This window comes from Pristis pectinata, chromosome 3, assembly GCF_009764475.1.
Source record: "Pristis pectinata isolate sPriPec2 chromosome 3, sPriPec2.1.pri, whole genome shotgun sequence".
In the NCBI taxonomy this organism is placed as follows: domain Eukaryota; kingdom Metazoa; phylum Chordata; class Chondrichthyes; order Rhinopristiformes; family Pristidae; genus Pristis; species Pristis pectinata.
The window spans coordinates 46,072,565-46,100,306 of record NC_067407.1 but is presented as its reverse complement, the minus strand read 5'-3'; the positions used below and the strand labels follow the sequence as shown (position 1 = coordinate 46,100,306).

At 39.7% G+C, this 27,742-nt stretch overlaps 1 protein-coding gene across 3 annotated transcripts in view; it reads right to left on the bottom strand.

Annotated features, from left to right (window-relative positions):
* Positions 1 to 8,420: 8,420 nt before the first annotated feature.
* trmt1l (tRNA methyltransferase 1-like) overlaps positions 8,421 to 27,742 on the bottom strand; it is a 54,808-nt gene continuing 35,486 nt past the window's right edge. The window contains exons 12-16 of one of the 3 annotated variants that reach the window (XM_052012849.1): positions 27,392 to 27,470; positions 22,485 to 22,651; positions 19,342 to 19,425; positions 12,426 to 12,555; positions 8,421 to 9,632 (exon numbers count right to left, since the gene is read on the bottom strand). In XM_052012849.1, the coding sequence (XP_051868809.1) occupies positions 9,365 to 9,632; positions 12,426 to 12,555; positions 19,342 to 19,425; positions 22,485 to 22,651; positions 27,392 to 27,470 (728 nt within the window). In that variant the 3' untranslated portion in view covers positions 8,421 to 9,364. The remainder of the gene's footprint in view (positions 9,633 to 12,425; positions 12,556 to 19,341; positions 19,426 to 22,484; positions 22,652 to 27,391; positions 27,471 to 27,742) is intronic. The other 2 variants (XM_052012850.1, XM_052012851.1) reach the window with 2 other exon arrangements.

The following is a 27,742-nucleotide window of genomic DNA, read 5'->3' as shown; positions in this document are numbered from 1 at the left end:
ACATGTGGCACTTTTCCAGCTGTAGCACATGTAGTGACTGTACCTGCTTAGACGCTCAATTATTCTCGGCTGAGAAATCTCCTTGTCAGATTGCATTAACAATACATGATAACACAAGTACCATGCAACACATTTGATGCCTTTTCGTGTGTTTTACATTATCTGGTGTTTTGTATTATCTGACAGGCACTTCCTGTCATCAAGAGCTGACTGTATCAAACACTAAACCACACTGCAGCATGTGATACAGCTGTTGCGATAAAACAATTATCAAAACATACATCAGGACAAGACCTTATGTCTACATTCCAACATGTATGATCTGCTGTAAGAGGCCATAAGCCACTAGCATTTGCAATGTACAAATAAAAGTTGCATTTGATCTAGAGTAATAAACCCACTGGTCAAATGGTAGGCAGCTTCCTATCGGCGTGGAGGGTAAAAATAAAATCAATCTTCAAGTGATTCCTTTGGTCTACTGCAGGAATGACTTTCTGTCAGAGTGACAGAAATTTAACAGTATGAATGTTAGGAAAAGCTTAGTCATGATATATTTCCTCCTCATTTCTGCATTCCAGGTGCTATGTAGAAATTCAGTTTGTCAACTGCACCTGAGAATTGACAGCACTTCTTTTGACATTGTATTCTGTTCACAATGACAGAGCAGACACTATACAAGCCCATGTAATAGGGAAACAACAGAAAAAGGGTCATATGGCATCAAAATATCGGCAGATCACTATCCTATTTTCTTCTCATCCTCCAAATGATATGGATTTCTGAAGTGCAGCAGGAATGTAACATAATCATCTGCGTGGCCTTATGTGGGCTGCAGCCTCAATGCAGAATTCAAATCGTCAGTTCAGGATAAAGCTAGCCCATTCATTCTGTGGTTGATAAATTGCTCAAATTTTCTTTTTGTAACTTGCACTTTCGGATAAACAAACTGAACAAGTCAGGCCACATGTTCTTTGTGGTGGGCTTATCTTCTCACCAAGATGACATTCTGCCTGGCTGCTGCCAATGCCACCCCTAGGCTGGGCTCTAAGAACTGTACTAAATCAGCTCTAGATATTCGGTCAGATTTTCATTTAGTGGCCGAGTAAAGGGATTTTCCCAACAACGTGAATCTTGCAGAAAGAATCCAGAGCGCTGAGTTGCATCTTCCTACTCTGCATTATAGGAGTCCAATCCTCTCACATATTGGACCAATGTACAGCTCTGAAGACTTCTATCTCACACATTTTGCTCAAGCATTTGTGATTCACAAAGTATCTCTTATCTCATTTTCTTTAAGGCTCCTCAAAACTTCAATTAAAATACAAATAGCTGAGCTCCTACACAAAGGACGAGAATAATTCTGGCTGAGGCAGAAATAACATGGGACTCAATGATCATGACAATGATATTTGTCCAGAGCAAGGCATGGAAACTCAAGAGAAAAAACAACCTTCAGAGCATTTAAAAAAGGGTCTTTGGGAAGAAGAAGGACTCATATATGCAATACAAATGAAGGTGAAACAACTAGCATATGAAGCCAACATGATCTAAAAGATTTTCATTATGCAGAACAAAGCAAACAAAGCCAGAAATAAAATCATTCCCAGTTTGAGAGGCTCTGTGTATTCAAAGCAGTGCAAGTGACTGCTGTGCTCCTGGATTACAGAAGAGAAACATACAATCAAAATTACATGTTTGTTAAAATCATCAAATGACATCTCTCTACCCGTGTTTTATTTAACATGCACTGGATCTCATTCTTATCTGGTGTGGGTTGGTTTTCTTTCCAACCATCTTCACCCAGTCATGCAGTGTAGCCCACATTCCAAGGGCTGTAAACGTCAAGCACAATTCCACAATTGAAGACAAGGCCCAGGGCAAAGAGGCACACACAAACATGAGGGGAGAAGTGGTAAAACAGTGTGATGAATGAACAAGTAACCATGGCTGGGGCAGTTTCTAACACCATAATGGATTTAAACACTTTTTTGTTTCAACCTTGGGCATTTCGAGGTAGTGCCAGCATTGCTCACTGCATTCTTCAACATGTATATATATTTATATTTGTTTTTACTTCGAATAACTTCATTCATTCCAGAGAGACAGATATGTAATAGAGACAGAGATACAAGGTACAAGATACTCAGGACAGAGATACAAGGTCAAACAAAGGCTGAGGCAGAAATAACATGGGACTCAATAATCATGACAATGATATTTGTCCAGAGCAAGGCATGGAAACTCAAGAGACAAAACAACCAACAGAGCATTAAAAAAGGCCTTTGGGAAGAAGAAGGACTCTTAGTTATGCAATGCAAATGAATAACCAGCATATCAAGCCAACATGATCTAAAAGATTTTCATTATACAGAACAAAGCAAACAAAGCCAGAAATACAGGCAGCAGCGAGTCAAATTACAAAGGGCAACTTTCACAACAACCACCATAAGCAATGTCACAGGGGATTCACTAGTAAAAATAAAACATATTAAATATGAAATATTTGAACCGAATTCGAGTATCACCAGTCTTTAGCTACCCAACTCAGTACTGTCATTCCTGGTTATTACAAGCAGATAATTTGGAAATCCAATGTAAATAAATTGCACTAGGATATAAATATTTATAGCCAATGTTCATTCTACCGAATACTAACGTATCATTTTTAGTGTTCATAGATTTCCATTTTGCAATTAACTGCAATTTAGAAAGATTGAAACAAGATAAATTGTTGATGTCCCATGAGAGACTCCAGGCAATTTACATTTCAAAACCTACCAAAAATGGACCACTGACTACAGTTAAAATGCCTCTTTTTCTGATCTAATCCGAGCAAATGCTGACACTTAAGGGATTAAGCATTGCAGTAGACCTGAACATCAGATTCATCTGGGGGAAATAGGGTTGCATCTTCCAAGTTTTTAAATTCAGAGTGTAAAGGACGATTGTTATTTGGCCCCTATTTGGTAACAACAGACTATTACTAAATAAGCTCCAGCTAGCTATGGTAGACTAAAATTGCAAAGGCACTGTGGCTGCTATTTTATGTTCAAAATTGATACACGTTGAATAAATGTAGAGAGTCTTTGACCAATGTATTCCAGGGATGCTTGCCAAATGCATTTAGCCAACTATTCCATCAACATTGCATGCTCCCATCTTGAACTTGCTGTGTGGCATCACAAGGGGAACACCTAGTGTCACCGTGCAATGTATTTTCGTTCCATGACTGAGGCTGACAAATAATTCACAAATAATAGGAGGGCAAATTATTTCACAAGGAAACATTAAGCACTGCCTTCAACGCACAAATCAGAATGGTCAGCTTTCAAAGATTTATCAAATCAAAACTTACAGAAACAAAGACAAGCATCATGGGACAAAAGCATGAGTTGAGACCCACAACAATTCTAACACTTCCATGAGGTCTTTAACGTGGATGTGGGAACTCAGCTTAAAGTGGTTCAACACCACCCACTGACCCCACCCACGTGATGTCTTGCACTTCAATGGCCAAGTCTACAGACTTGGCAGGCTTTTGTGGGGCCTTAGCAGATTCCAAAATGCAGCGGATATCAGCAAAGAGCTTCTTAGCCATCACAGCACTGGTTGATGTAGCCTTCCTTACCCCAGCTGATACCACAGAGATGGTGAGGCATAGAATAGGGAAAGTAAACATTGTAGGTACACAGGGGAATGCACGTTGCCATTTCACATCATTTTATCTTTGGGTCACGTTAATATTACTTCTTTTCTTCATTTCCTGTTCCTCCTAATTTTGAGTGCACATTGAAATGGCTTTTTTAGTTCTGAAGAGCAGTAAAATCTGAATTGCAGTAAAATACGCAAAACACCACTGGAAAACCAAGTTTCCTTCAATCCATCCAGTTGCTTGAAGTGTTTTATTACCATGACCTTGGCTTGCTGAATGACACATCAAGTCATTATGCTGGTTTGCATCATCTCACTCCTGAGGCTCACTGTCTCCAAGTTATCAGTCAGCTTCCAGATGTGGAGAGTTCAGGTAGAGTGGACTGTGTATCTGCATGTATATCTATGCAGAGATACACCAGACTCCTGGGCAGCTTAACTTTCATTCTGCAGCAGTCCACTCTCTCTGAACTCTCCACATCTAGAAGCTGACTGGTAACTTGGAGACAATGGATAGCAATGAAACAAATGAGCCTCAGGAGTCGGACAATGCAAACCAACATAATGACTAGATGTGTCATTCAGCACACCAGCTGCACCGTGATATAGAGTCTTTGTTTTCCTTACAACGCACAGGTAGTGATACAAAAATTTTACTGCACCCCTATACTGCCAATTTATAGATTAAACTGCAGGCTATGCATTGTGGGAGAAGCTTATGCAATTTTTTTCAATTCACCCTTCATTTAGTGCACCAACTTTATGGAACAACATTTGAAATAATTCATTCATGCTGACTGTCCCATACTGAGAATTATTCAAACTGGAGGATGCTTAATGTTTGAAAGGTACAGGTAACAAATAGATTCATGGCTAAACTCTTAACTGTTCAATTGTAGCCAGAGGGTCTGCAGCAATGGCACCTGCCCCCGACTTTAGCATGCTCGTCTTCGCATAGTCCAAAGATGCAACCTTTTCATCTAGGTTGTCATTGATGAAAGAGCAACAACAAAGTACAACAACAAAGTCGAGGTTATTGTCATATCCACAAGTATGTGTATGCACAGGTGCAATGGAGAACTTATTTGCAGCAGCATCACAGGTGCATAGGATCACCATTAATAAGGATACCGTTGACGTTTTGTGCCACTTCTCCATGATTTCCCTTGCTCACCCTCCGGATGCTTGTTTGCTGTAAATTTATGGACAAGCCAAAATAAGGTATCTTTATTAGTCACATGTACACCAAAACACACAGTGAAATACATCTTTTGCGTAGAGTGTTCTGGGGGCAGCCCGCAAGTGTCGCCACGCTTCCGGCGCCAACATAGCGCGCCCACAACTTCCTGACCTGTATGTCTTTGGAATGTGGGAGGAAACCAGAGCACCCGGAGGAAACCCACGCAGACACATTGGGAGAATGTACAAATTCCTCACAGGCGGTGGCCGGAATTGAACCCAGGTCACTGGTGCTGTAATAGTGTTGTGCTAACCGTTGCACTACCGTGATGAACGTTGGAAGCACCAAAGCAAATTACCAGTGAACTTGCCCAACGATCTGGTTGCACAGTCCGGATGAACCAAGTTGGAGGCAAGCTCATCTCCAGCTTGACTCTACTCGCTTCCATCCTTTGAAAACTGGCCACCACTGTCCCAATGTACCACAGTCTCCTCTTGTTAACCCGTCCCCCCCAACGTTTGTTATCAGCCCCCAATCATATTGAACAACCATATTCCCCGTAATTCTGCCACTTGCATCCTGATCTGCGCTGTATCGTGAAATACCAAACACCCCTTCAGCCTTGATGACCCATCATTCCGCCATCTGAATTCGTGAAATTTTAAATCCTCGCCTAGTTGGCAGGTCCAATCCTTCAACCCATTCCCTGATTCTACCTTCCCTGGGCTCCACAATGCCAATCTTCCAAAGTGTGATTCTCTTCCTAATCTCCTCCAGCCCCCAAGCTCTTCAAGGCATTTTTATAACCTCTCCTTTAGACCAAGCTGCTGTACACAGAGGATGCAGTATAGAAGGAGTTCTGCTCAGCGACGTGGCCTTTGGTTGTAGGCTTTCAATACCCTCACTCTCCTCCTCATTACCGTGCATTTCACAACTTCTGAACTCCTTTCTCTGCAGCACCCTGGGGCATTTTCCGATATTAAAGGGTGCTATATTAATACAACTTCTATTGATACTGGCTAAGGCTACAAATGCACTGTGCACTTGATAGTGGAGAAGAATGTGTAAAAAAAATTTGAGGGCTAAGGTGACTTTGACAGCTACTGACAGGACCAATCTATACATTGTTGATCATCCTCATGATGGCAAAGCTTTATCACAAACCCCCTGCAATCAATGCAGTTATTCTCATGCATTAACAATCAGCTACTATACTGTATACCAACAAGACTTGCCTTGTCGGGGCCACTGCACCGAACATCAAAAGCAGCCTTTCTGAGTTGATACTACTTTCCCTTTCCCAGCTGGAGTGCTGCTGGCCAACTGAATTGAGTACTATGTACTGACGTACAATAAACAGTTTTCAGCTCAAGTATTTAGCAGCACATTGGCAGACAAGAATGACTGCAGCACTGTGACTTTTATGTGAGGTTTAGCAACTGCTACATACTGAGGAAACCATAAGATCTGTGGTCAAATCAGATACACATTTTAGAGGTGAATATTCAAAACACTAGATTCAGCTAACCACTGATGTTCAAGTGCAGAAGTGCACAAAACACTAACAGGGACTCCAGTATTCTCACTTTTACTCCATCATTTGAAATAATTTGTTAATTGAACTATGCCTTCTAGATTAGAATCATTCTTAATACCATTAAAGACTTCTTAAAGCTACTTTACCTTGCCATGTCATTCTGATATTCTATAAACATTTTTGAAGTTGTACCTCATGGCAGATCCAGAGGCCTCTGAACCCTATGCCTTCTCAGTGTTATATACAACACATGAATGATCCACAGTCCTTGAAACGTGATGTACTTTCAATCTGAGCTGCTGGCAGCATTAAGATGAAGCACAAAAGTAAGAAACAGAAGATTCTGGAGATCAGAAATAAAAAAAGAAAATACTGGAAAAGTGCAGGTCAGGAAAGAAAAGCAGTTTACATTTCAGGTTGACGAATCAATCTTGTGAATTACCCTAACCAGGCAATAACAATCAAAACAGCTAATGGTATGGTTTTCACACATAATCCCACTTATTTTAAAGCCCTCTCATTAGTGAAAAGAGCAAGCAAACAGCAAGCTTCAACACAGAATCTGCACCCTCAGGCAGGTTCTCATTATTTTATTTCAAACTGCAGGTGAACTGCCTATAAGTATACAAATATAATTACAAAACTGCTTCACTTTTTTTTAAAAGCTCATTTAAAGAAAATTCTCCACCTGACTTCTAGCCCCAGATTTCAGTCTTCAGTTTTGAAATGGATGTCTGACCAATTGAATATTTTTAAGATGATTTCATTTTCCATTCACGGTTTCTTGCACTTTGCCCCAAAAGCTGAGAGTTGTGCAAATAATAATTACATCATTGGTTCTTTCATGTTATTTATACATCATTGCTTCATCCCAGTTGCATCACACACATTTGCTCACTGACAGAGACGGTATTCTATTTCTAGGCAAGTGAGCATTAACCATTAACTTATCAACAATCTGAAAAAAAGGGAAATGTACATTGGAAAAAAATCTGAATTATCTACTTTGATGAAATGGTGTCTCCTGAATCACCCTGAAATATGTAATTCCTCCACTGATGCCTATTGGATACCATTTCAAAAGTTTCGGATGGCTGCGAAAGATGCTACCACCAGAGCATTACAATACACTTGGCCAAAATTCATATTCTAATAGCTTTGGGTAACGAATAGCTTCTATTCTTTCATTACTGTTGTTTGTGGGGGCTTGCTGCATAGATTGCTAACCACGTGGTCTATGTCACATTTCATAAGCACTTTAAAAATGTGATGGAAAACTCCAGGGATAAAAAGGTAACAAATTTATATTATTATTTTTATTATATTACTAAATATTTTGGAAGTGATGACAGAATCTTCTGAACGTTACACCAAACAACCCAACAGAGTCCCAAGTAACAGTGCATTACCTCCTGGATTAAGCTGCATTGCGAAGGGCTCCTCAAGAAGTCGAGTGCAGGAACCTCTTCAGTTGTTAGATATTTATCATTCAGCCAAAATGCACTGCTGAGCCAAAAAACAAAATTAAGGTTAGGCTTTTTGTAAATCAAAGCAGAAAATTAGAGAAACACCGGAGTAGGAGGTAACAGCCTGATGAGATGATGCCTCAGATGTGAAAACTGCACACCACCTTTTGCTTTTCATTCACCAGTGAAATGCTCATCTAATCTGTTCACATCACAGAAACTGATTTACTTTCAGCATTTCCATTTGTTTCTGTACTTGTTTCAGAAACAGTTGGTTTCCTTTAGGTTCCAGTGTTTTTTATTTCCAAGATTTGGCAGACAAGTTGGACTTACAATTCGAAAATAAAGATGAAATATACAAAGATGATGGCCTTGGTTTCTAATTTTCCCTTGAGATGGTTATACCAGTAATACTTTTCTTAAATGGTAAAATATGTTTTTGTCCTCGTTTCCCCCCCAAAAGGTGCCATTTGGCTGTTTTGTTTTGCCTGATTTTGCCATACAAAATCAGAATTTTAACAAATTATCAGAAGGATCGACCTCGTGACCTTGAAGAACAGGAAGCAACAGTAGATTTTATTTTCTTCTAGTATTAATAATTTTATTCACTCTGAGAAAGTCTAACACAAACACATCCAGTATCATGAATTCTCAACACTTAGCGACAATTACAGAGAAACACATTAACACCCCATTTATGGAGGCCAACCAGAATTTTAGCATCTCACAAAATTGCAAAGCATTCACACCAGGCAGAAAAATGATTCACAACAAATGTAAAAAAAAGTATTATTCCAGCAACCAAAATCTGAAGCAGACTTTTTTAAGCTTAAAGCTTTTAAGATGGTTGCTGAATCAAAATCTTGCTTTTCAACAAATTTGCAAAAACAACAGATAAATAGACATATAAAAGGAAACTAATTGATTTCTGGGTTTCAGTTTGAACTAGCTTCCTTTTTACCTTGAAAACAAGGTCCAAATTAGAAGCATAAAACGACTCCATTGGTGGGATTGGTGTTTATTGGCAGTGCAGTGCTAAACTCCAGTAGGAAATTTCTTTTGTGCAATTGCTTGTGGTTTTGAATTATTGCTTAATGGAAAAAAAATAGAAAAATAACATACCTGCAGTGCAATATATTATTAAAAACATTTTTTTGAAAGCTATTTCCATTAGACTTCAAAAGGTAAAAAAAATTCACTCGATGTAGATTAGGGGTGTCACAACACTTCAATGAAAAGTTCATAACTGCTACATTAATAGAACCAATGAAATATCTAAATGGAGAACAACTTCTTTAATGTTTACTATTCAAGGGCACCTGTACAAATCCAGTGATTTACTGGTGAATAATACACTGTGGGTTCTTTTATACAAAGGTTATAATCAATTTTACAGAGTATTATGCAGAATGATGTTAAGAATTTCCCCCACGAGTTCTTCAGTAATACAGGAACCCAATGATACACTACAAATCCAACCTGGTCAGAGGGCTACAACAGTCAATTTGGTCAATGCAGGGTCATAGAAGTTTATCCGGACTCAGGTTTTACTTCTTCAGCAGGCTGATCAACTTCAAGTGGCTTTGGAGTCGAAGCTTGTGCAGGTTCTGAAATGGTTTCTGCTGAAGCGTGACTATGAACACCAGGCTGACTGTCAGTGTGCGTTGGCACACTGTATTTCATCAGGATGGCTTTCAGTTGTGCCAAGGTTGCATCCGTGCGGATTCCTGTTGGGTCAAAATGAGTACGGCCAACCCGGAAACCAGCTTGTGTGAGGTAGGGCAGAAATTTATTTATCCTGCAGAAACAAGAAAGTTTCTTTGAAAGAAATACAAAAAGCAAGGGCAGTTCATGAAACTTAGGGGCCCAAAGGAACATTTCCTGTACAGAAATGCCAGCAATTACATCATAGGATCATTACATAGGATCATTTGTAAATGTAAAAGCAGTAGTGTTGCTCACAATCTATAGTTTTTAAGCCTTTGCAATGCAAATTATCTTTTTCCTTGTGTCTATAACAAGATTAAGGACATGCAAAAACATAACATGAATTGCTGTTTTTGTCCTTTGAAATTCTGCAAATTACACGTGCATATACTGCTCGAGTCCTTTATAGTGCCATTCGTGGTGATTGCATTTACTAAAAAGGTTTACTCCTCAATCTACACTTTTGATATACTGTAGATTGTGAAAAGTCACTCCCTAGTCTATGCCATTCTTTTAAAAAAAAGATTCTTTGTTCTTTCAGAAAATCTTGAGGATTGAAAATGATGACTTGTGCATTGCAAACTAGTATTCTAGTTACTAGACATAAAAAAATGGTGACAGCTGACAATCTGAATCCATACATTGCTGGGCAGCTAGTTGATCAATATTCTTTATGCACTGTACTGCTGCCGCAAAACAACAAATTTCACGACACATGTCAGTGATAATAAACCTGATTCTGGGTTAATGTTTCAAAGGACAGCATTACAAAAATTGACTCCTAATTCGTGCGTCCAAAGTTTGACTGACCTGCTACGTACATTCAGTTTTTTCTTTGGTTCAATAGTTCAACAATGAAAAAAAATTCTTCACCAGACAAAAATTGCAGATTGACTCGCATACAATCTTTCTCAAGATAAGATCTATTTTGGGATTTGCAAGGTTATCTTAATTGTTCAAATATCTCAGCTAAATTAAAAAATAATTTTTAGTTAACGATCATAACCAGGATTCATTTTTAAATGGTATACACAAAATAGTTCATAATTTCCCTTAGCAATTATCCAGAAATGAAATGACCTTTCATTTGTGCATCACCATTTTTTGTATTCTTCCTTCGAAATGCATTTATGGAAGCTCTTTGAGACATGATAGATGATTTAAATTTTTGAGCTAATATTTTCTTCTGACAGATATTAAATGGCATGGCCAGCAGGTTTTTGTTTTAGAAAGGACAATTCCAAGTGGTGGTGGGGTTCAAGGAGGGATTTAACCAAGACTGAGGATTAGATTGCTGGGGGCATGGTAGTGAGGTGACAGGTGGCACGTATGAGAGGCCAGAGATAAAGGAATGGAGGTTGCAACTATGGGGTGCTACAGCTGTAGTGCAGCAGTCACTTAAGAAGCATGAAAGGACGTTAATTATAAAATGTGACTGGAATCCAATGCCTTTCAGTGAGGATGAATGTCGAGGACAGCATGACACAGGGCATGCTGTGGATAAAGTGAATTTGGTTAGGTTAAAGTTTATGAAAGATGGAGCCTGGAATGTTGATCAGGACAGCAGTGGTGCAATTGAATCTGGAGCTAACAAAGACATATCATAGAGAGATACAGCACAGAAATAGGCCCTTCGCCCCACTGAGTTTGTGCCGACCATCACAGATCCATTCTAACATTAATCCAACCCTAGCCCATTTTACTCCCCCCACATTCTCATTGACTCCAACCAGATCCTGCCACTCAATTGGACACTGGGGGCATTTTACAGTGGCCAATTAACCTAGCAGCCTGCACGTTTTTCAGATGTGGGAGGAAACCCATGTGGTCATGGGGAGAACGTGCAAACACCAGAGGTCAGGATTGAACCTGGGTCACGGGAGCTGTGAGGCAGTGGCTCTACTAGCTGTGCCGTCCGTGTGGTTGAGGGTTTCAGAGTTAAGGTAGGCATGGAGGTGCTAGAAGCTCATCTCATGGTTAAACCAGACACCACAATTACAAACACTGACTCAAATGAGAGAGTGGCCAGGGAGAAAGACAGAGTCAATGGGAATGCCATGGAGTTTGTGGCAGAGGATGAAAACAACATTGTTAAATTGGAGGAAATTATGATTCACCTAAGCTGCATGTCTGAAAAGAGTAGTAGAGAATAGAATCAGATTGGATTTTGGAAGTTATGTTCATGCCTACAAGTATAATTGACATGATGTTATACTGAGAAGTGCAAGGAATCAGGAGCAATGAGGAGGATGCTACTGTCGACTGCATCAATGTCTGCATAGTGGCTGAGGAGGGATAATGTGCCATGGTTACAGAGTGAACTATGGCATTAATTATATTGCACAAAACTGTTTTGATGCTGTGGAAAAGGCCAGAATCTCACTGGAGGGATGCAAACGGAGAGCAGTGGGAGGCAACGAGTTTAGAATGAATAAAAAAAAATCCACGTACTGAACAGTTGTACTTGAAGTAGTTCTCATTACGGGAGGATTTTTTTTAAAATAAAAAAATAGTTAAAAAGAAAATTCTAAAAGCACCATTAGAAAATAATTAATTTGTCTACCCTTCAATTTATTGACAGTGATATATTATTTGCTCATGAAATATGTGGATTTCAGCTGGAAATCAAATAAAAATGTCTAATCCATTTTGAAAACCTCTCTAACAAATATATCATTTAATGATTTGTTTTAGATTTACTACTTGAGGAAAGAGCCATACAACTAGACTCCCAGAAACAAAGAGGGGCAGCATTAATCTTTAATTACAGCCAATGTGCCTGAACACAATCAACATTGCCAGCAGCTCCAAGACAAGTATAACCTTAGACTGGAAGATTTTGAAAAGAAGCACAGAAATAGAAAGAGAACCTGTAAATTCTTACTTTGGGATGTTCATTCCTCGAATACTGTGCCTATGGATGCTATAGTAGAAGGGAGGATGCTCTGCAGGAATATCTCCTTTCTGACGTTTTGCTGCGTTCCCAGGCACTTCAATGCCCTTTCGCTTCTCTGCTAAAATGGAAATTGAACATAAGAACTGAAGAAACAGGAGCAAGTGATGGTCATGTGGCCCGTCAAAGCCTTCTCAGCCGAAGATTATGGCTAATCTCATTTTTTTGCCTCCTCCCATTTCCTGTCTGGTTCTCATAACCCTCAATTCCTTCAAAGTCCAAGAATCTCTCTAAGTATCCAGTACCTTCTGTGCTACAGAATTCTATGAATGTTCTGAGAAGTTCCTCCTCATTTGTTTAAAGTGGTGTCCCTCAATCCTGAAACTATGTTCCTTAGTTCTGGAGGCACCGACTAAGGGAGATACTCACTTGGGAAATGCCTTCATGGCATCCACCCAGCTTCCAAATCTCATCTTTCATTGAGCTCACCTTTCATTCTGTGGGACTTCAGAGTGAAGACCCATTCATTGTACAAACAGTTAATGGGACATGAACAATGCAACACGAGAGCAAAGCACTATTGTCATTTACACAGTGCACATAATTAATTCAAACAAAGTCTTAACTTTTATAACAATTGTCTTTCCAACTTCAGAATAATAAACTGAAATGAAATTGAAATATTCTTACGTAATTATAATTGATACTCAGTGAAATCAGGGAAAGTCATCCATTTAATGTTATTGTTTGTTTTGGCATCCTGACATGCCATTCTAAAAACAATATCTTGAATCTTATGTATATTTTGCAAGATTTGCAGCACAGAAATAGGCCATTTGGCCCAATTGGTCTCCTCCAGTGTTTATATTCCTCATGAATTTCTTCTGCCTCGTTTCCTGGATTTACTAATAACCATCTTAAACCTGTGCAACCTGGGTTGTTTTGTTCTCCTTAACCATAGGAAACAGCTTCATGGTCTATTTCATTGCACTCCTGAATTCTGAATTTTGAAGCCCCATTAGATCATTTGTTCAGTGTTCAATATTTTTGTTCAGTCTATTAGAGCTGAGGTGACTTATTTGGTTACTTCAAGTGAAAAGATTCATACCACACAGCAATCAGCCCTGATGCACAAAACCTCAGGCAAAAGTGTGAATACCTCTTCTCTACCATTTCTCAATGATCTACTGGACTATAAGCCTATGCAGAACTTAGGGTGACCTTGGGCTGTCCAAGTGTCAAGATCCCCTCTGAATGTCCTTGGTTGGACCTGTAGATCACTACGTTTGGCACTAGATTGATTGAAAGGGTTGTCAAAAAGATTACCTAGTCAGGCATCGGTATGCTTCTGCCTCCACTTCAGATTTTTGCCATGGTTTACTCCTGTAATTCTTCCTCTTGAAATACCCACAAGGCAATAGGACTATTGGTCCCTAGCTGGGTTTTGGTTCATGAGTGCTATAGCGTGTTCACATGGTGGGCGACTTGTCCATTACATGTCTGGGGGGCCAATTCCTCTGAATTCCCTGAAGCTTCAGCCTGGGGCTATGAGGGACCCAGTTTCCAAGTGTTGCCACGTTGAGGTACAACAGTTGGCTTGCCAACAGAGAGGTTGTGTGCTGACTAGGAGAGACTTACCTGGCTCTCCTTTTCACATTGCTGCTAGTCACTGAGAAGAGCACCAGTACACAATACACTAGCAGTGAGTGGCATGCTCCCTCTTTTCACCCACACACTTGATACACCACATCAGTTTGTAACAACACATATTCCCAGCACATGGTTTCGCTGGGTCCATTTGACTCCAGAACTCATCACACAGCTTTGGTTCAAGCATGGATCATAGAGCTGAATCTCAGAGACAAGGCGAGTGACTGATGTTAAAGCAGCATTTAATCAAGTGTGGTATCAAGGCACCCTAGTAAAGTAGAAATCAATGGGCAATGAAGAGAAAATGCTCTTGCTGCTCGAGTCACAGCTCGGACAAAGCAAGATGGTTGTGTTGGAGGTCAATCATCCCTGCCTCAGGACATGTCTGCAGGAGTCTCCCGGGGCAGCATCCAAGGCCCAAACATCATCAGCTGTCTTCCTTCCATCAAAAGAACAGAACAATGAAAGCACAATGTTCAATTTCTTTTGCAGCTCCTTGGCAAATGAATCAGCCCGTGCCTGCTTGCAAGACCTAGACAGCATTCAGACATGGGTTGATAAGTGTTAAGTAACATCTATACCGCAAAGATGGCTGCAGTGTGCACAGTCTAAAACATGCATGGCAGTTATCGCCCAGGCTACTCCGACAGCACCTCCCAAAGCCATGACCTCTCTCACCAAGAAGGGCATGGGCAGCAGATCCATGGGAACACCACCACTTGAAGCTTCCCCTCAAGGATGCACACCCTCCTGACTTAGATGCATATTGACGGTTCTGAATCATGGCTGGGTCTAAATCCTGTAACTCCCACTCAACAGCACTGTGGGAATACCTTCTTCCAAAGGATTGCAACGGGTCAAGAAAATTGCTCACCACCACTTTTCAAGGGCAATACATGCTGGCCTTGCCAGTAATGCCCAGATCCTGAAAATATATTAAAAAAGAAAATAAAAAATATGGCTTGGAACATGATCTGTCTCCATCAAAATAGAATCTACATATCATGGAGAGCTTGCCTATTGCGGAAGAGCTGGATGTTGAAGTGGGGAAGCTTAATAAAGCTATCTTGTGTTCATCCATGGAAGGTTACCATGTGCACAGCTTCAGGTGACGATGCCATTCCACCTCAACTCATCAGGCACTTGCAGCACCCACTTGAACACTTGTCTGTTTTTGTTGGGGGAAGGACACAGTGCCCCAGGATCTTGGCTGAACACATTGATCGCAAACCTCTTTGCAGTTTAGAACCAGGAGATCCAAATTTGATGTGGTGTTAGATTGGCAATTGCAACAGAAATATCATGAACAGAGAAGAACTTCATATATTTCCTTTTCAATCTCACTAAGATATTTGATTTTGTGTGCAAAGGCAACTTATTCAAGCTGCTTGATATGATTGACAGTGAGACAAAGTTGCTCAGGGTGATTTATCACTTTCAAGATTACATGAAGTACAAGGGTAACATCAGACTCCTTTGAGATCTGCAGCAGAGGAAATAGGTTTACGTTCTGACACTCATTCTTTGATATATTCTTCTCACTGCTGCTGTCACATGCCTTTAGCTCATTCAGACAAGAGAGTCGGTTTACACACCAGAACAAATGGAAAGCCATTCAGCCTTGCTCGTCTGCAAACCATACAAAAAGGTTTGCATCAGGGAGTTATTCTATGCTGAAGAAGCCATTCTAACATCCCATGCTGAGGAATGCATCCAGTAGCTAATGGACAGACTCTTACACCTGTTAGGAGATCGGACTCGCCAATGACGCAAGAACGAGTGTCGTGGCCATGAACACTGCTATATCAAATTCAAATGATAACACGTTCACATATCTAGATTTCCACAATCATCAGCCATTGTAACTTGATGATAAAATCAACATGTGTATTGCAAAAAGCGGCAACTGTGATAGCTGAGCAAGGGTGTGTGGACCAGCAACAACTGAGAACACCAAACCTTGCATCTATCATTTCTGGCAAATGAGACTGCCATTCCAGACCAGGGTCCTGGGCCACACCAGGTTCAACGCAGAGTTGGCTAGCATGGTGCAAACCATTGTCTTTTGGGATGGAAATCCACCCCGATAAAATGCCAAAAACCATGATGATTGCATTAGCTATGAATCTGCAATGTCTGGCTACAACATAAAAGTACATTATCAGGGTGGCCTCAGCAAACCATGGCATTAATAACATGCATTTAAATAATTTCTTCAATAAGGCAAAACATCCCAAGCCAATTCACAGCATCATCAATCAAAACTTGGAATAAGACACAAGGATTGTCCATGATAATCAAAATTTCCATCAATGTAGTAGGCTTTAAGAAGTGACCTAGAGGAGATTTAGGGAGGGAATTTTTGACCTACTGAGCTAAGCAGCTGAAGACAAAGATGCTAAAATTCAGGGATGTGCAGGAGACCAGAGTTTTGGGCTGGAGGTGGTTACAGAGATAGAGAGGAGGTAAGGCAAAGGAGGCATATGAAATCAAAAATAAGAACCTTAACACCAAGGTGTTGTTGATTGGGAGGCATTATAGATTTCTGAACACAAGAGTCATTAAAGAATTAGGATATAGTCAGCAGAAGGATGGATGAGCTCAAATTAACTGAGTCTAGAGCAGCCACTGCATTAGACCCATGTTAGACGCCAGCACCACTTTCATAGCACAATGTAGAAGCATCTGATATCGGTAACATGATGACAACAATGAGAAATACATTTCTGAATGTTGTGCCTTAAATGTGGAGGCTAAAGAAACCTCTGAAAATGGAGGCATGTACCCTTTGATCCTCAAGGTGCCGCATAAGAGACTGATTAATAAGATGAGAGGTCATGGAATTACAGGTAGGATAACAGAATGGGTGGAGCATTGGCTGGTTGGCAGGCAGCAAAGGGTGGGAATAAAAGGATCTCGTTCTGGTTGGCTACCGGTTACTAGTGGTGTTCTGCAGGGGTCGGTGCTGGGGCCACTTCTTTTTACCTTGTACATTAACGATTCGGATGATGGAGTAAATGGTTTTGTGGCTAAGTTTGCGGATGACACCAAGATAGGTGGAGGAGTAGGGAGTATTGAGGAGACAGGAAGGTTGCAGAGAGACCTAGATAGTTTAGGAGAATGGGCAAGGAAATGGCAGATGAGATTCAATGTTGAGAAATGTGCAGTTGTACACTTTGGAAACAGAAATAAAAGGGCAGATTATTATCTAGAATGAGAGAAAATTCAAAGTACAGAAGTACAAAGAGACTTGGGGGTACTCGTGCAGGATACCTTAAAGGTTAACCACCAGGTTGGATCGGTGGTAAAGAAAGCGAATACTACATTGGCATTCATTTCTAGAGGTATAGTGTATAAAAGTAAGGAAGTGTGGATGAGGCTCTACGGGGCACTAGTGAGGCCTCATTTGGAATACTGTGCACAGTTTTGGGCCCCATATCTAAGGAAAGATGTGCTGATGTTGGAGAGGGTTCAGAGGAGATTTACGAGGATGATTCCCGGAATGAAAGGGCTTACGTATGATGAGCGTTTGTCGGCTCCTGGACTGTACTCACTGGAGTACAGAAGAATGAGAGGGGACCTCATAGAGACACTTAAAATGTTGAAAGGACTGGACAGAGTAGATGTGGCTAGGCTGTTTCCCTTGGTGGGTGAGTCCAGAACCAGAGGGCACAATCTTAGAATTAGAGGGTACAGGTTTAAAACAGAGATGAGGAGAAATTTCTTTAGCCAGAGGGTGGTGAATTTGTGGAATTCCTTGCCACGTACAGCAGTGGAGGCCAGATCATTGGAGGCGTTTAAGGAAGAGATAGATAGATATCTAAATAGTCGGGGTATCAAGGGATATGGGGATAAGGCGGGAAACTGGGGTTAGAATAGTGTTTTTTTTTTATTTTTATTATTTTTTAAATTTTTTAAAAAGTTTTTTAATTTTTTAATTTTTTTTTATTTTTGTGCCCCCCCCCCACCAGTTTCTCATTTCTTTTTCTTTTTTCCCTTTTCCTTGGAGCAGACTCGATGGGCTGAATGGCCTACTTCTGCTCCCTTATCTTGTGATCACCAATTTTTATTGATGCACCACAGAAAGCATCCTATCTAGGTGAATCATGGCTTGGTATGGCAACTGCTCTGCCCGTGACTGCAAGGAGTTGGGGATAAAGCTCAGTATATCACAAAAACCAGCCACCCTTCCATGGACACTGTCTACACTACTTGCTGCCTCAGTAAAGCAGCTAATATAGTCAAAGACTCCAACCACCCTGGATATTCTCTCTCCCACCCCCCACCACCCCCCCCTTCAATTGGGCAGGGGATACAAAAGCCTGAAAGCACATACCACCAGGCTCAAGGACAGCTTCTATCCCGCTGTTATAAGACTATTGAACGGTTCCATAGTACAATAATATGGACTCTTGACCTCACAATCTACCTCGTTATGGCCTTGTCTACTTGCACTGCACTTTCTCTGTAACTGTAACATTTTATTCTGCATTCTGTTATTGTTTTTACCTTGTACTACCTCAAAGCACTGTTGTATTGAATTGATCTGTATGGATGGTATGCAAGACAAGTTTTTCATTGTACCTCAGTGCATGTGACAATAATAAATGAATTTACCAATTTACTTAATCAATGGACAGATATAGAAGGAAGAACAATGAAAAATCTGAGCTCATCCATTCTGGAAGAGAAAGTTGCAGCACTCCAATCAAGTTGTCCAGTGCTCTTCTCCCCCTCACTAATCATGCTTGGTGTCAATATGCTGAAATTGTTCTTGACATCAGTCAAAATTTGAGATTTATCTCCTGATGCAGCTGTCTTATTTCATTCTAAACAAATGTTGCCTTTTCTATATAGTATAGTATCATAACCTTAAATGTCATCCACGAGAGCCAAGTAGTCTCAGTATGTTTCATCAAACTTTATAGCTCAGTTCTCTGACACTGGAGATCAATCTCAATTTTTGTTTCGATTGAATCCAGGATTTCAGTCCCTCTCTTATCGAGATGACCCAAATTTCACAAAATTTGTAGCATGAGCTGAACAGAGAAGCTGCTGTACACTGTTAGCACCATCTTGTACATCTTACAATTTAGTAATATGACTTAGTGAACTGCTCACTGCTTTGTGCAGCTCTGACATTATGCAACCTGTGTGGTTGTAGTGGACAAAGCACCAAGGCAGGATGACAAACACTGGAGAATTAAGCTTGCATCGTCTTGCTATGGAAATCTTCTTTGAAAAAATGAATGCTTACCTTGTCCAGAATATGATGTTGAGCTTGTATCTTCAACTCCAGATTTATGAGAGGCTAAGGTTTTAATAACAACTCCACTTTCCTCTGTTGGGGGGAAAAGAACCATTGGGAGTTGACAACATATTTTAAAACCTTTTTTTTTGTCCACCATTTCTTTAATATTAATATTGCTGCCTAAATGGGGGTTGCATGTTGCAAGCTACCAGTCTATGCCATCATCTAATTATATACTGCTCTATCCAAAGAACAGTTAAAGTTAATTAGGTATGTATGATGTCTAGTTACTGTTAGAATAGTGGCAGCCAATTTGCATGCACCACAAACAGTAATGTGATGATGACCAGATAGACTATTTCAGTGCATTGTATGATGGATAAATACTAACTAGTACACTGGGGATAACTGCCCCGCTTTAGCCCCATGGGATCTTTTATACCCCTATGTGATTAAAAACCAAACGTCCTTGGTGTGAAAGATGAGATTTCCAAGATTGCTGCACTCCTTCTGCACTCAGCTGACACTTGGGCATAGACTTCTGTGCTCACCTTTGGACAGGGCTTTTACCTCAGGAGCAGGAATTCTACCAACTGAACAATGACCAAAATGTGCAGTAATGGAGTAGAGCACCGAACAAAACCCTCACACCCAGCAATGCCAGTGCCAGATCTTGTATGACTAGAGAGAAGTTCATAATGTTATGGCACTGAAACAAAAAACTTGTCGTTGGTTGTATGCTGGTAATCTTGTACTGTCACAATAAAAATGGACAGCTGATTTGATCATTAATTTTACTGACATTAATAAAATACCCATTCCCGCCTACAGAGCAAAATATTAACTTCAGGAAGAAGGTGAAAGTTCGACACCGGAGTTCAAAGGACCTGTGTCTCTAGCACACAAGTCACTGAAGGTCAACATGCAGGTTCAGTAAACAATTCAGAAACCAAGCTGTATGTTGGTCTTTACTACAACACGTTTCAGGTACAAGAATACAGGAGCCTTGCTCCAATTATATAAAGCCCTGGTGAGACTGCATGTGGAACATGGTGCACAGGTCCAGTCAAAGAGGAATATGCTTGCAATAGAGGGAGTGCAAGCAAAGATTCACCAGATTGATTCCTGGAATGGCAGGTTTGTTGAGCGAGAAGAGATTAAGCAAACTAGGTAGATACCCTTGAGTTTAGAGGAATAAGAGGCAATCTCATTGAAACATACAAAAAAAAACCTTTATGTGGTGCAGAGTTGATGTTTCCCATGGCTGGCATGTTGAGAACTAAAATAAGGCCTCAGTAATTCTGGACTGATGAGGAGAAATCTCTTGAGAGGATAGTGAATCTTTGGAATTCTCTGTTTAACAGGGCTGTGGAAGCTCACTTGCTGAGTATATTTTGTAAAGAAATTCTTAGATTTTTAGATAAAGGAAATCAAGGGCTATGGGGTCAGTGGGCTAAACCGCACAGAAGTAAAAGATCAGCCATGATATTACTGAAGAGCAGAACAAGCCAGAGGGTCCTCCTTCTATTTCTTGTGCTCTTATATAAAGTAAAATGCCTATGGAATAAAGATCAATTCAGCATGGCTGAATGCACAACTGGAAGGCCCACTGAGAAAGGCATCAAAGAAAAAATGTACACTCTGCCTGAACTTGCATCATTATTGTACCTTTTATTTCCTTGAGCATCAACATAACTCCATAAAAGAAATAATTATTTTTGAGGATGGTTTCAGTTTTTGTATAGGCAGACAATGACTGAGTAATCTACTCTGGGATTGGCAGAAGGATATGTTGCTCACCTCCGGATGTTCTAATTGTATGATGGGACCTTTCATAACCACATAAACAAGGAGGCAAGGCCTGTGTTTAATGTTCCTTTTGAAAGCCAGTATCTGCAACAATGAAGCTGCTTCATTGTGGTGTTGAAGTGTCAGTTTAGACCACATGCTGCAATGCAAGCAGTAAGTTGCTCTGGCAACAGCTGTGCTAAAATAAGGCTAGACCAGGTGTTTCCCATAAGAGAAGGAGGAAGGGATTACATAGAGACCAAATCCAAAAATGTGTGTCTGATTGTGTAAAATTAAACAGGAAGAGAAAATATACCATCAAATGCAATAATCAAAAAGAAAATGAATGGAATGTATAATTTCTCATTTAAATTCTATCTCAACCTTAATGCTGATGCTGGGATTGGTAAAATGAAATTTTTAGGGGATTATGTCAAGATAAGTCTGTAATTGACCTTTGGGCTATTTATACAACATGGAAGGCTAGTTCAGCTGTAATTCTGTACTCAAAGTCAATTTTGGAAAAGAAAAGAACAATTCATTCATTACACTACCATGTTCAAACAATGGTGAATTTTTTAATCCAATCTCTAAATGCTGCGACAAAATGAGTCTTTAAATCACATTGGCCCATTGGTTAGTTGGCTCTTATCCCATCAATACAATTCAGGATCAATTGTTTTATTCAGTTTTCATCATCTTTCTTTACTGACAGTGATATAGATAACTAATGCACTCAGCTGTGATGATGGATTATTAATCACACTCACACTGAATGATTCATGTTTTTGAACAGTCATTGTGATATCAGCAAACTCGACACTATGCCAGCCATAGCCTTTTGCCTAGATTCAGAACAGAAAGCAGGTTGCTGAGAAATAATTTAGCAATGTAAATTCTGCCCATCTCTTAAACATTTGTTCTCTGCTTCTGGAGAAGTGCTGGATTTTGGTCCAAAAGCCCAAACCAATTTCTGCAGCTAATCAAATTGACAATTCCTCACTGACTGAGCTTAGAAAAGTCACTATTGCTGTGCTGCAGCTTCATGGTAGCCACTGTAGCAGAACCTGATCTTGTCTTTTTCTAATGTTCATACAGATTCTTGTTCTAACCAGCACGTGTAACTTTTGTCTGAAGTACATTAATGCCAGCTGTGGCTCTGTAAATAACACATTGGCTAACATTATCCAACTTATCAGAAATCAGCCTTCAAGTCTGCGCAGCTTATTTATGCACTCTTTTACAAAACACTTTAATAACTAACTGGCAGTGGTGGCAATTCTTCCAGCAGGAGCCTGTAAATTGCTTTATATAACCACTTTCAAAATCATTATCAAAATTGTATCCGTGAGCAAACTGACCTTGACTGCTGTGGCTCATTGGCCCAAATATTGAATGATGCTTCAGTGTTGTGCATTCAGATTCACAGATCAGGTTCTTTAGCAGAGGCTGGATGTCGTCAATTCCATGTTGGACAGCTTCAAACAGCATTCTCCGCAAGAAGCCAGTGTTAAACAATGATCCTGACCTTTAAATTGAATAGTAGCCAAAAAAAACGAAAGTTACATTAGGGGGAGAGCTTTCTTTTGGTTTGCAGATAATAAACAGTAGGTGATTTTAGTCTAGTGCACTAACTTAAGCAATTAGATATCTTAAATTTGTACAGATATTAGGATCAAGCAACTCAGCAGTTAAATACTAAAAGTAATTGTACTAAAGAAAGGATGGAACAGTATGTATTTGAGTTTAGTTAGCCACAACTGAGTTACAGAATATGAACCTCACTAGAGAGCAACACATGATTTTGAAAATTGCGTAAAAGTTCCATCATTGTTAATCAACCTCTGTATTTTAATGCATCTCTAAATTATATTTTCCTATGGAGAAGAAACAGTAGTCTTAAACAAGCCCTGTGTTCTTCAAGGGTCATGTGGAAATAGAAGGTGAAAAGGAGACAGCTGACTGTTTCAAATTGACACAATGAGAAACAAGAGACAAAACTGCCTATTCCCAGCAGTAACTTGGCAGTGCTGTAACGACAGACCACAATAAATGGAAAAAAAAGTGTTGCAACATTACAGTGTGATTATTTCTGATTGGAAGTAGGCAATTTCTTTACTTTTACTTGTAAAATATATAAGTAGACACACATTTACCAATAAACTAAATGATACCACCGAATAATGGACATCAAAATATGAACACCACTTCTCTCTGTAGATGCCAGCTGACTTGATAAGCATTTCCAGTATTTTTATTTCAGCTTTCCACCAGCTGCAGGGCCATTGACAATGACCACTACCAGTCAAACCCATCCCATGATCAAAATAATTAACCCAGAATTCCAAAATTTTGTCTAGTTTCAATCTGAAGCTTGGTATTTCATTTATTTTCCTCCCATGTGAATAAAGATTTGTTGAAACACTGGACACCCAGCATCTTCAGTGTAACAACTGCCTTTCACTAGGTACCCTGTACTGTATTGTCGGTTACAAAAGAAACTTGCACATGTGCCGTTTTTACAACCTATGTCATGCGCCTTTCAGGAGAAAGAGGACAGGACAGTATCCAATCATACCACATAAAAGAGTGTATATGAATGACACATGATTAATCATTCACTGTTAATCAGAGTGCAACTTGAAATTTTAAACAATTATAAAAAAAATCCACAATATTTTTGCACATTGAAAAAAACCTTATGCTTAGTAGTGTTAGCAAACAGAATATGACACGTAAATAATTGTCCATTTAAAAAAATGCCAAATACTGGTTTTCAAGAGGCAAAAGGTATTTGGTTTAGATGTAATCTAATAATAGCACTGAAGTAGTTTCAGAATTTTTACAACTCAACTGGAAAATTTCCTCTGCTTGCCATTTGTAGTTAAACCTGAACATATGTACAAAGAGCATTTGTCTGTGGTACACACAACAAACCTTCTGCTTTTGTGTAAAATGCCTTGCTATGAATAGAGCCACCTTCAGATGCACATGCCTAAAAAGCAGTTTAAGGTCAAATGGAATCTGGATTGGATTATACTAGTGCTTCCACTGAACTGGTTTCCTCTCAGTAAAATATTAATCAGGCAAAATAAAACTTATAAGGATATAAACTGGGGCAAAGCCAAGTACTAAATCTGTCACCAATGTGGGAATTTTATGTGTACACCACAAGTTCTAAAATTAACTTATAAAACTGTAAATATAAAATGTCAAAAAAGTAGCCATTACACAAATAAACACAGGAAGATAAGAGTTATAAATTGAAACGAAAATATTCGATGCCAACAGAATACTTCAATACTGCAGTAGTCATTTAGAACAAGGTTTATCCTTTCCCCAGATGATCCACATTGAGGCAGAGCATGCTAATAATTAAAAACTTGACTTGTTACCAATATCTTTGCATCCCTCCCTTTCAGTGCTAAGACTTGGCCATATTTTTCAAAAAGAAGTGTCAGAAGTCAAAAAAGCAGAAGCTGCATTCTGATCCATTCATTGTGCCATAGTAAGAGTGAGGAAGTGATCTCGAGAATCTCATTTAAGTAAATTTGAATGCAATTTTCCAGCTTCACTTTGTATGACAAATTTCTCATCCATTTCATTGATTTCTTTTATGTTTCCTAAATATTGCTAGTGAATGGAATATGAAATCTTTCAAGCCTCTTTAGTGTTAATTATCCATGGTAGTCCATATTATACAGCTATACAATGCTTTCTGGTTTCAATGGATGGCTTTTTGGCGTACAATGTCGATTTATACTAAGTTTTGAGACAGCTTTGGAAGACACAGCGAGAAAGGGGAGGTGGAGAAATCTCAAAAGAATCTCAGTCTACTTGTCTGCAACGGTTGACGGCTCCATCACCAGGTCACAGTCAGAAGACCAAGAGTTTGGACATAGAAATGAGCATCGTGAAATGAAAGCAGTGAATGAAAAAGGTGGCCACCAAGCTCAAAGATCAGGTGATCAAGGAGAGGTCAGTCAAACATGACTTGTTTTTGCTTCGCTTGTCCTCACTTTCTGCTTCTACATACTAATACTTCTGCAGTGACGTCTCTGGGTTTCTTTGGTTTTTGGACAATGAAAAGCAAGGCTGATGTGGTATTGAGGGAATGCTGTAATACCATCATTTGAATGAGATATTAAATGGAGGCCCCTCCTGTGCTCTCAAGTAGATATAAAAATCCCATGGTACAATTTCTAGTAAGAGCAGTGAGATGAGCAAGAGAGTTATTTTGCCTCCTGATCAATATCACATAAACAACATTCTGATCATCACCAACTGGCATCTGTGCAATCTGAAAGCATTTTCCTATGTTAATGCAGTGGCAACACTTCAAATACATCATTGACTGTGAAACACTGGGAAGTCCGTTTGTTTGATTTCACACTTTAGAAAGGTACTGTGTAGGACTATCGTGCAAACCTACAGCATTTGCATAACTGAAGATTCCAGGTCCAGATTTTAAAGGCCTTGAAACATGGACAATTTAGCCTAATTTGCATTCATTTCCTTTTTGTTGTTTTGTCTTGTTTAGATTTTGTCAGTTTAGCTATTTGAAGAGAGCTGTTATCTTATTGTTAGATAAATCTTATCGTTAGATAAATCTTATTAGAACACACAAAATCTGCCAGTAATAAATGCAATGAGATAAATGCAATCACAAGGAAGGTGCGCCTGTGTCTTTACTTCCTTAGAAGGTTAAGGAGGTTAGGCATATCACCGAACGCTTTAACAAACTTCTACTGATGTATTGTCGAAAGTATCCTGACTGGATGTATCATGGTCTGGTACAGCCATTTGAATGCACGGGAACATAAGAAGCTGCAAAGAGTTGTGGACTCTGCCCAATACATCACAGGCACATCCCTCCCCACCATCGAAAGTATCTACATAAGGTGCTGCCTAAAGGAGGCAATATCTATCATGAAAGATCCCCACCATCTGGGCCATGCCATCTTCTCGCAGCTACCATCAGGCAGGAGCTACAGAAGCCTGAAGTCACCTCACCACCAGATTCAAGAACAGCTACTTCCCTTCAACCAGATGGCCCTTGAACCAACCTGCACAACCCTAATCACCACCATGACCACTTTGCACAACAATGGACTTTTTTGTTCTAATTGTGTTCTTTCTTGTATAAATTGTGTATAATGTTTAATTTATGTTTTTCTTGTGAATGTTAAGTGCCTGTGATACTGCAGATTTTTTATTTCACCTGTGCATACATAAGACAAAAGAGCATTCAGCCCATTGAGTCTGCTCTGCCATTCGATCATGACTGATTTATTTTTCCCTCTCAATCCCATTCTCCTGCCTTCTCCCCATAACCTTTGACACCCTTACTAATCAAGAACCTATCAACTTCCACTTTAAATATACCTGATGACTTGGCCTCCACAGCCGTCTGTGGCAATAAATTCCACAGATTCACCACCCTCTGGCTAAAGAAATTCCTCCTCATCTCTGTTCAAAAGGATGTCCTTTTATTCTGAAGCTGTGCCCTCTGGTCCTAGACTCTCACACTACTGGAAACATCCTCTCCATGTCCACTCTATCAATGAGATTCCCCCCATATCCTTCTAAACTCCAGTGTGTACAGGCTCAGAGGCATCAAATGCTCCTCATACATTAACCCTTTCATCCTCAAGATCATTCTCATAAACCTCCTCTGGACTCTCTCCAACATCAGCACATCCTTCCTTAGATTTGGGGCCCAAGCTGCTCACATTACTCCAAATGTGGTCTGACCAATGCCTTATAAAGCCACACATGTACTTGTGTATATGACAATAAACTCAACTTTGACTTTGATTTAACAGGAACACAACACTGAACCTCTAATATGGGCCTCTGCAATAGAGACTTTGATCACCCTTGGAGGTACATGCTTTTGTCATCTCCGAAACTGACACTTAATTGTGGCACAGACAGGGTGCTGAAGCTGTTTGTTGCAGAACATGTTAAGAACTTGAATGATAGGAGTGTGCACAATTTCAAATCAGCTGGTGTTGCCTTAAAAATGTTGCTTGCAACTCTTTCATATTGAGGCACTTAACAGCCACAAGAAAACCAAGTGTTAGGCTGTTGAACACTTCAATAACATTGGCAAAACTCCTTGCTAGAATAGAGAAGAAAAAAAACTGTGCCTAAAGTCAGTAGGAACTAGGAATGCTGGACAAATTCATTCAGGACTCAACATGTGGTCAAATAATACCGTGGAATTTTATTTATTCAAAGTCCTTAGTTTTTAGCAACAACCTACCACAATGGTCCAAGCTCTACTGCGGTTTTTCCTGGCATACTTCCATGACAATCACAGGGCAGCTGACGATATGCACTTTCTGAAAGGACAACAGAAAGTCTGTTTGAAAATAGGCTGAATGTTTGTTATTAAACACAAAGCATTGTTGCACGTCAATTTTCAGGGCTATGACAGTGTTTGTATTGTACAGCATTGACTCAAAACTTAAAGCCATAAAACCACATTTAGTAAATGTTTATATCAGAATCCTTATGAAGAGGAGAGGTACTTAACATATCTGGTTCTTGTATTCTGTGAATGTTACCTCTAAAAACAAATAAACAAATCTCCGATGCTTAGAAGAATGATGAA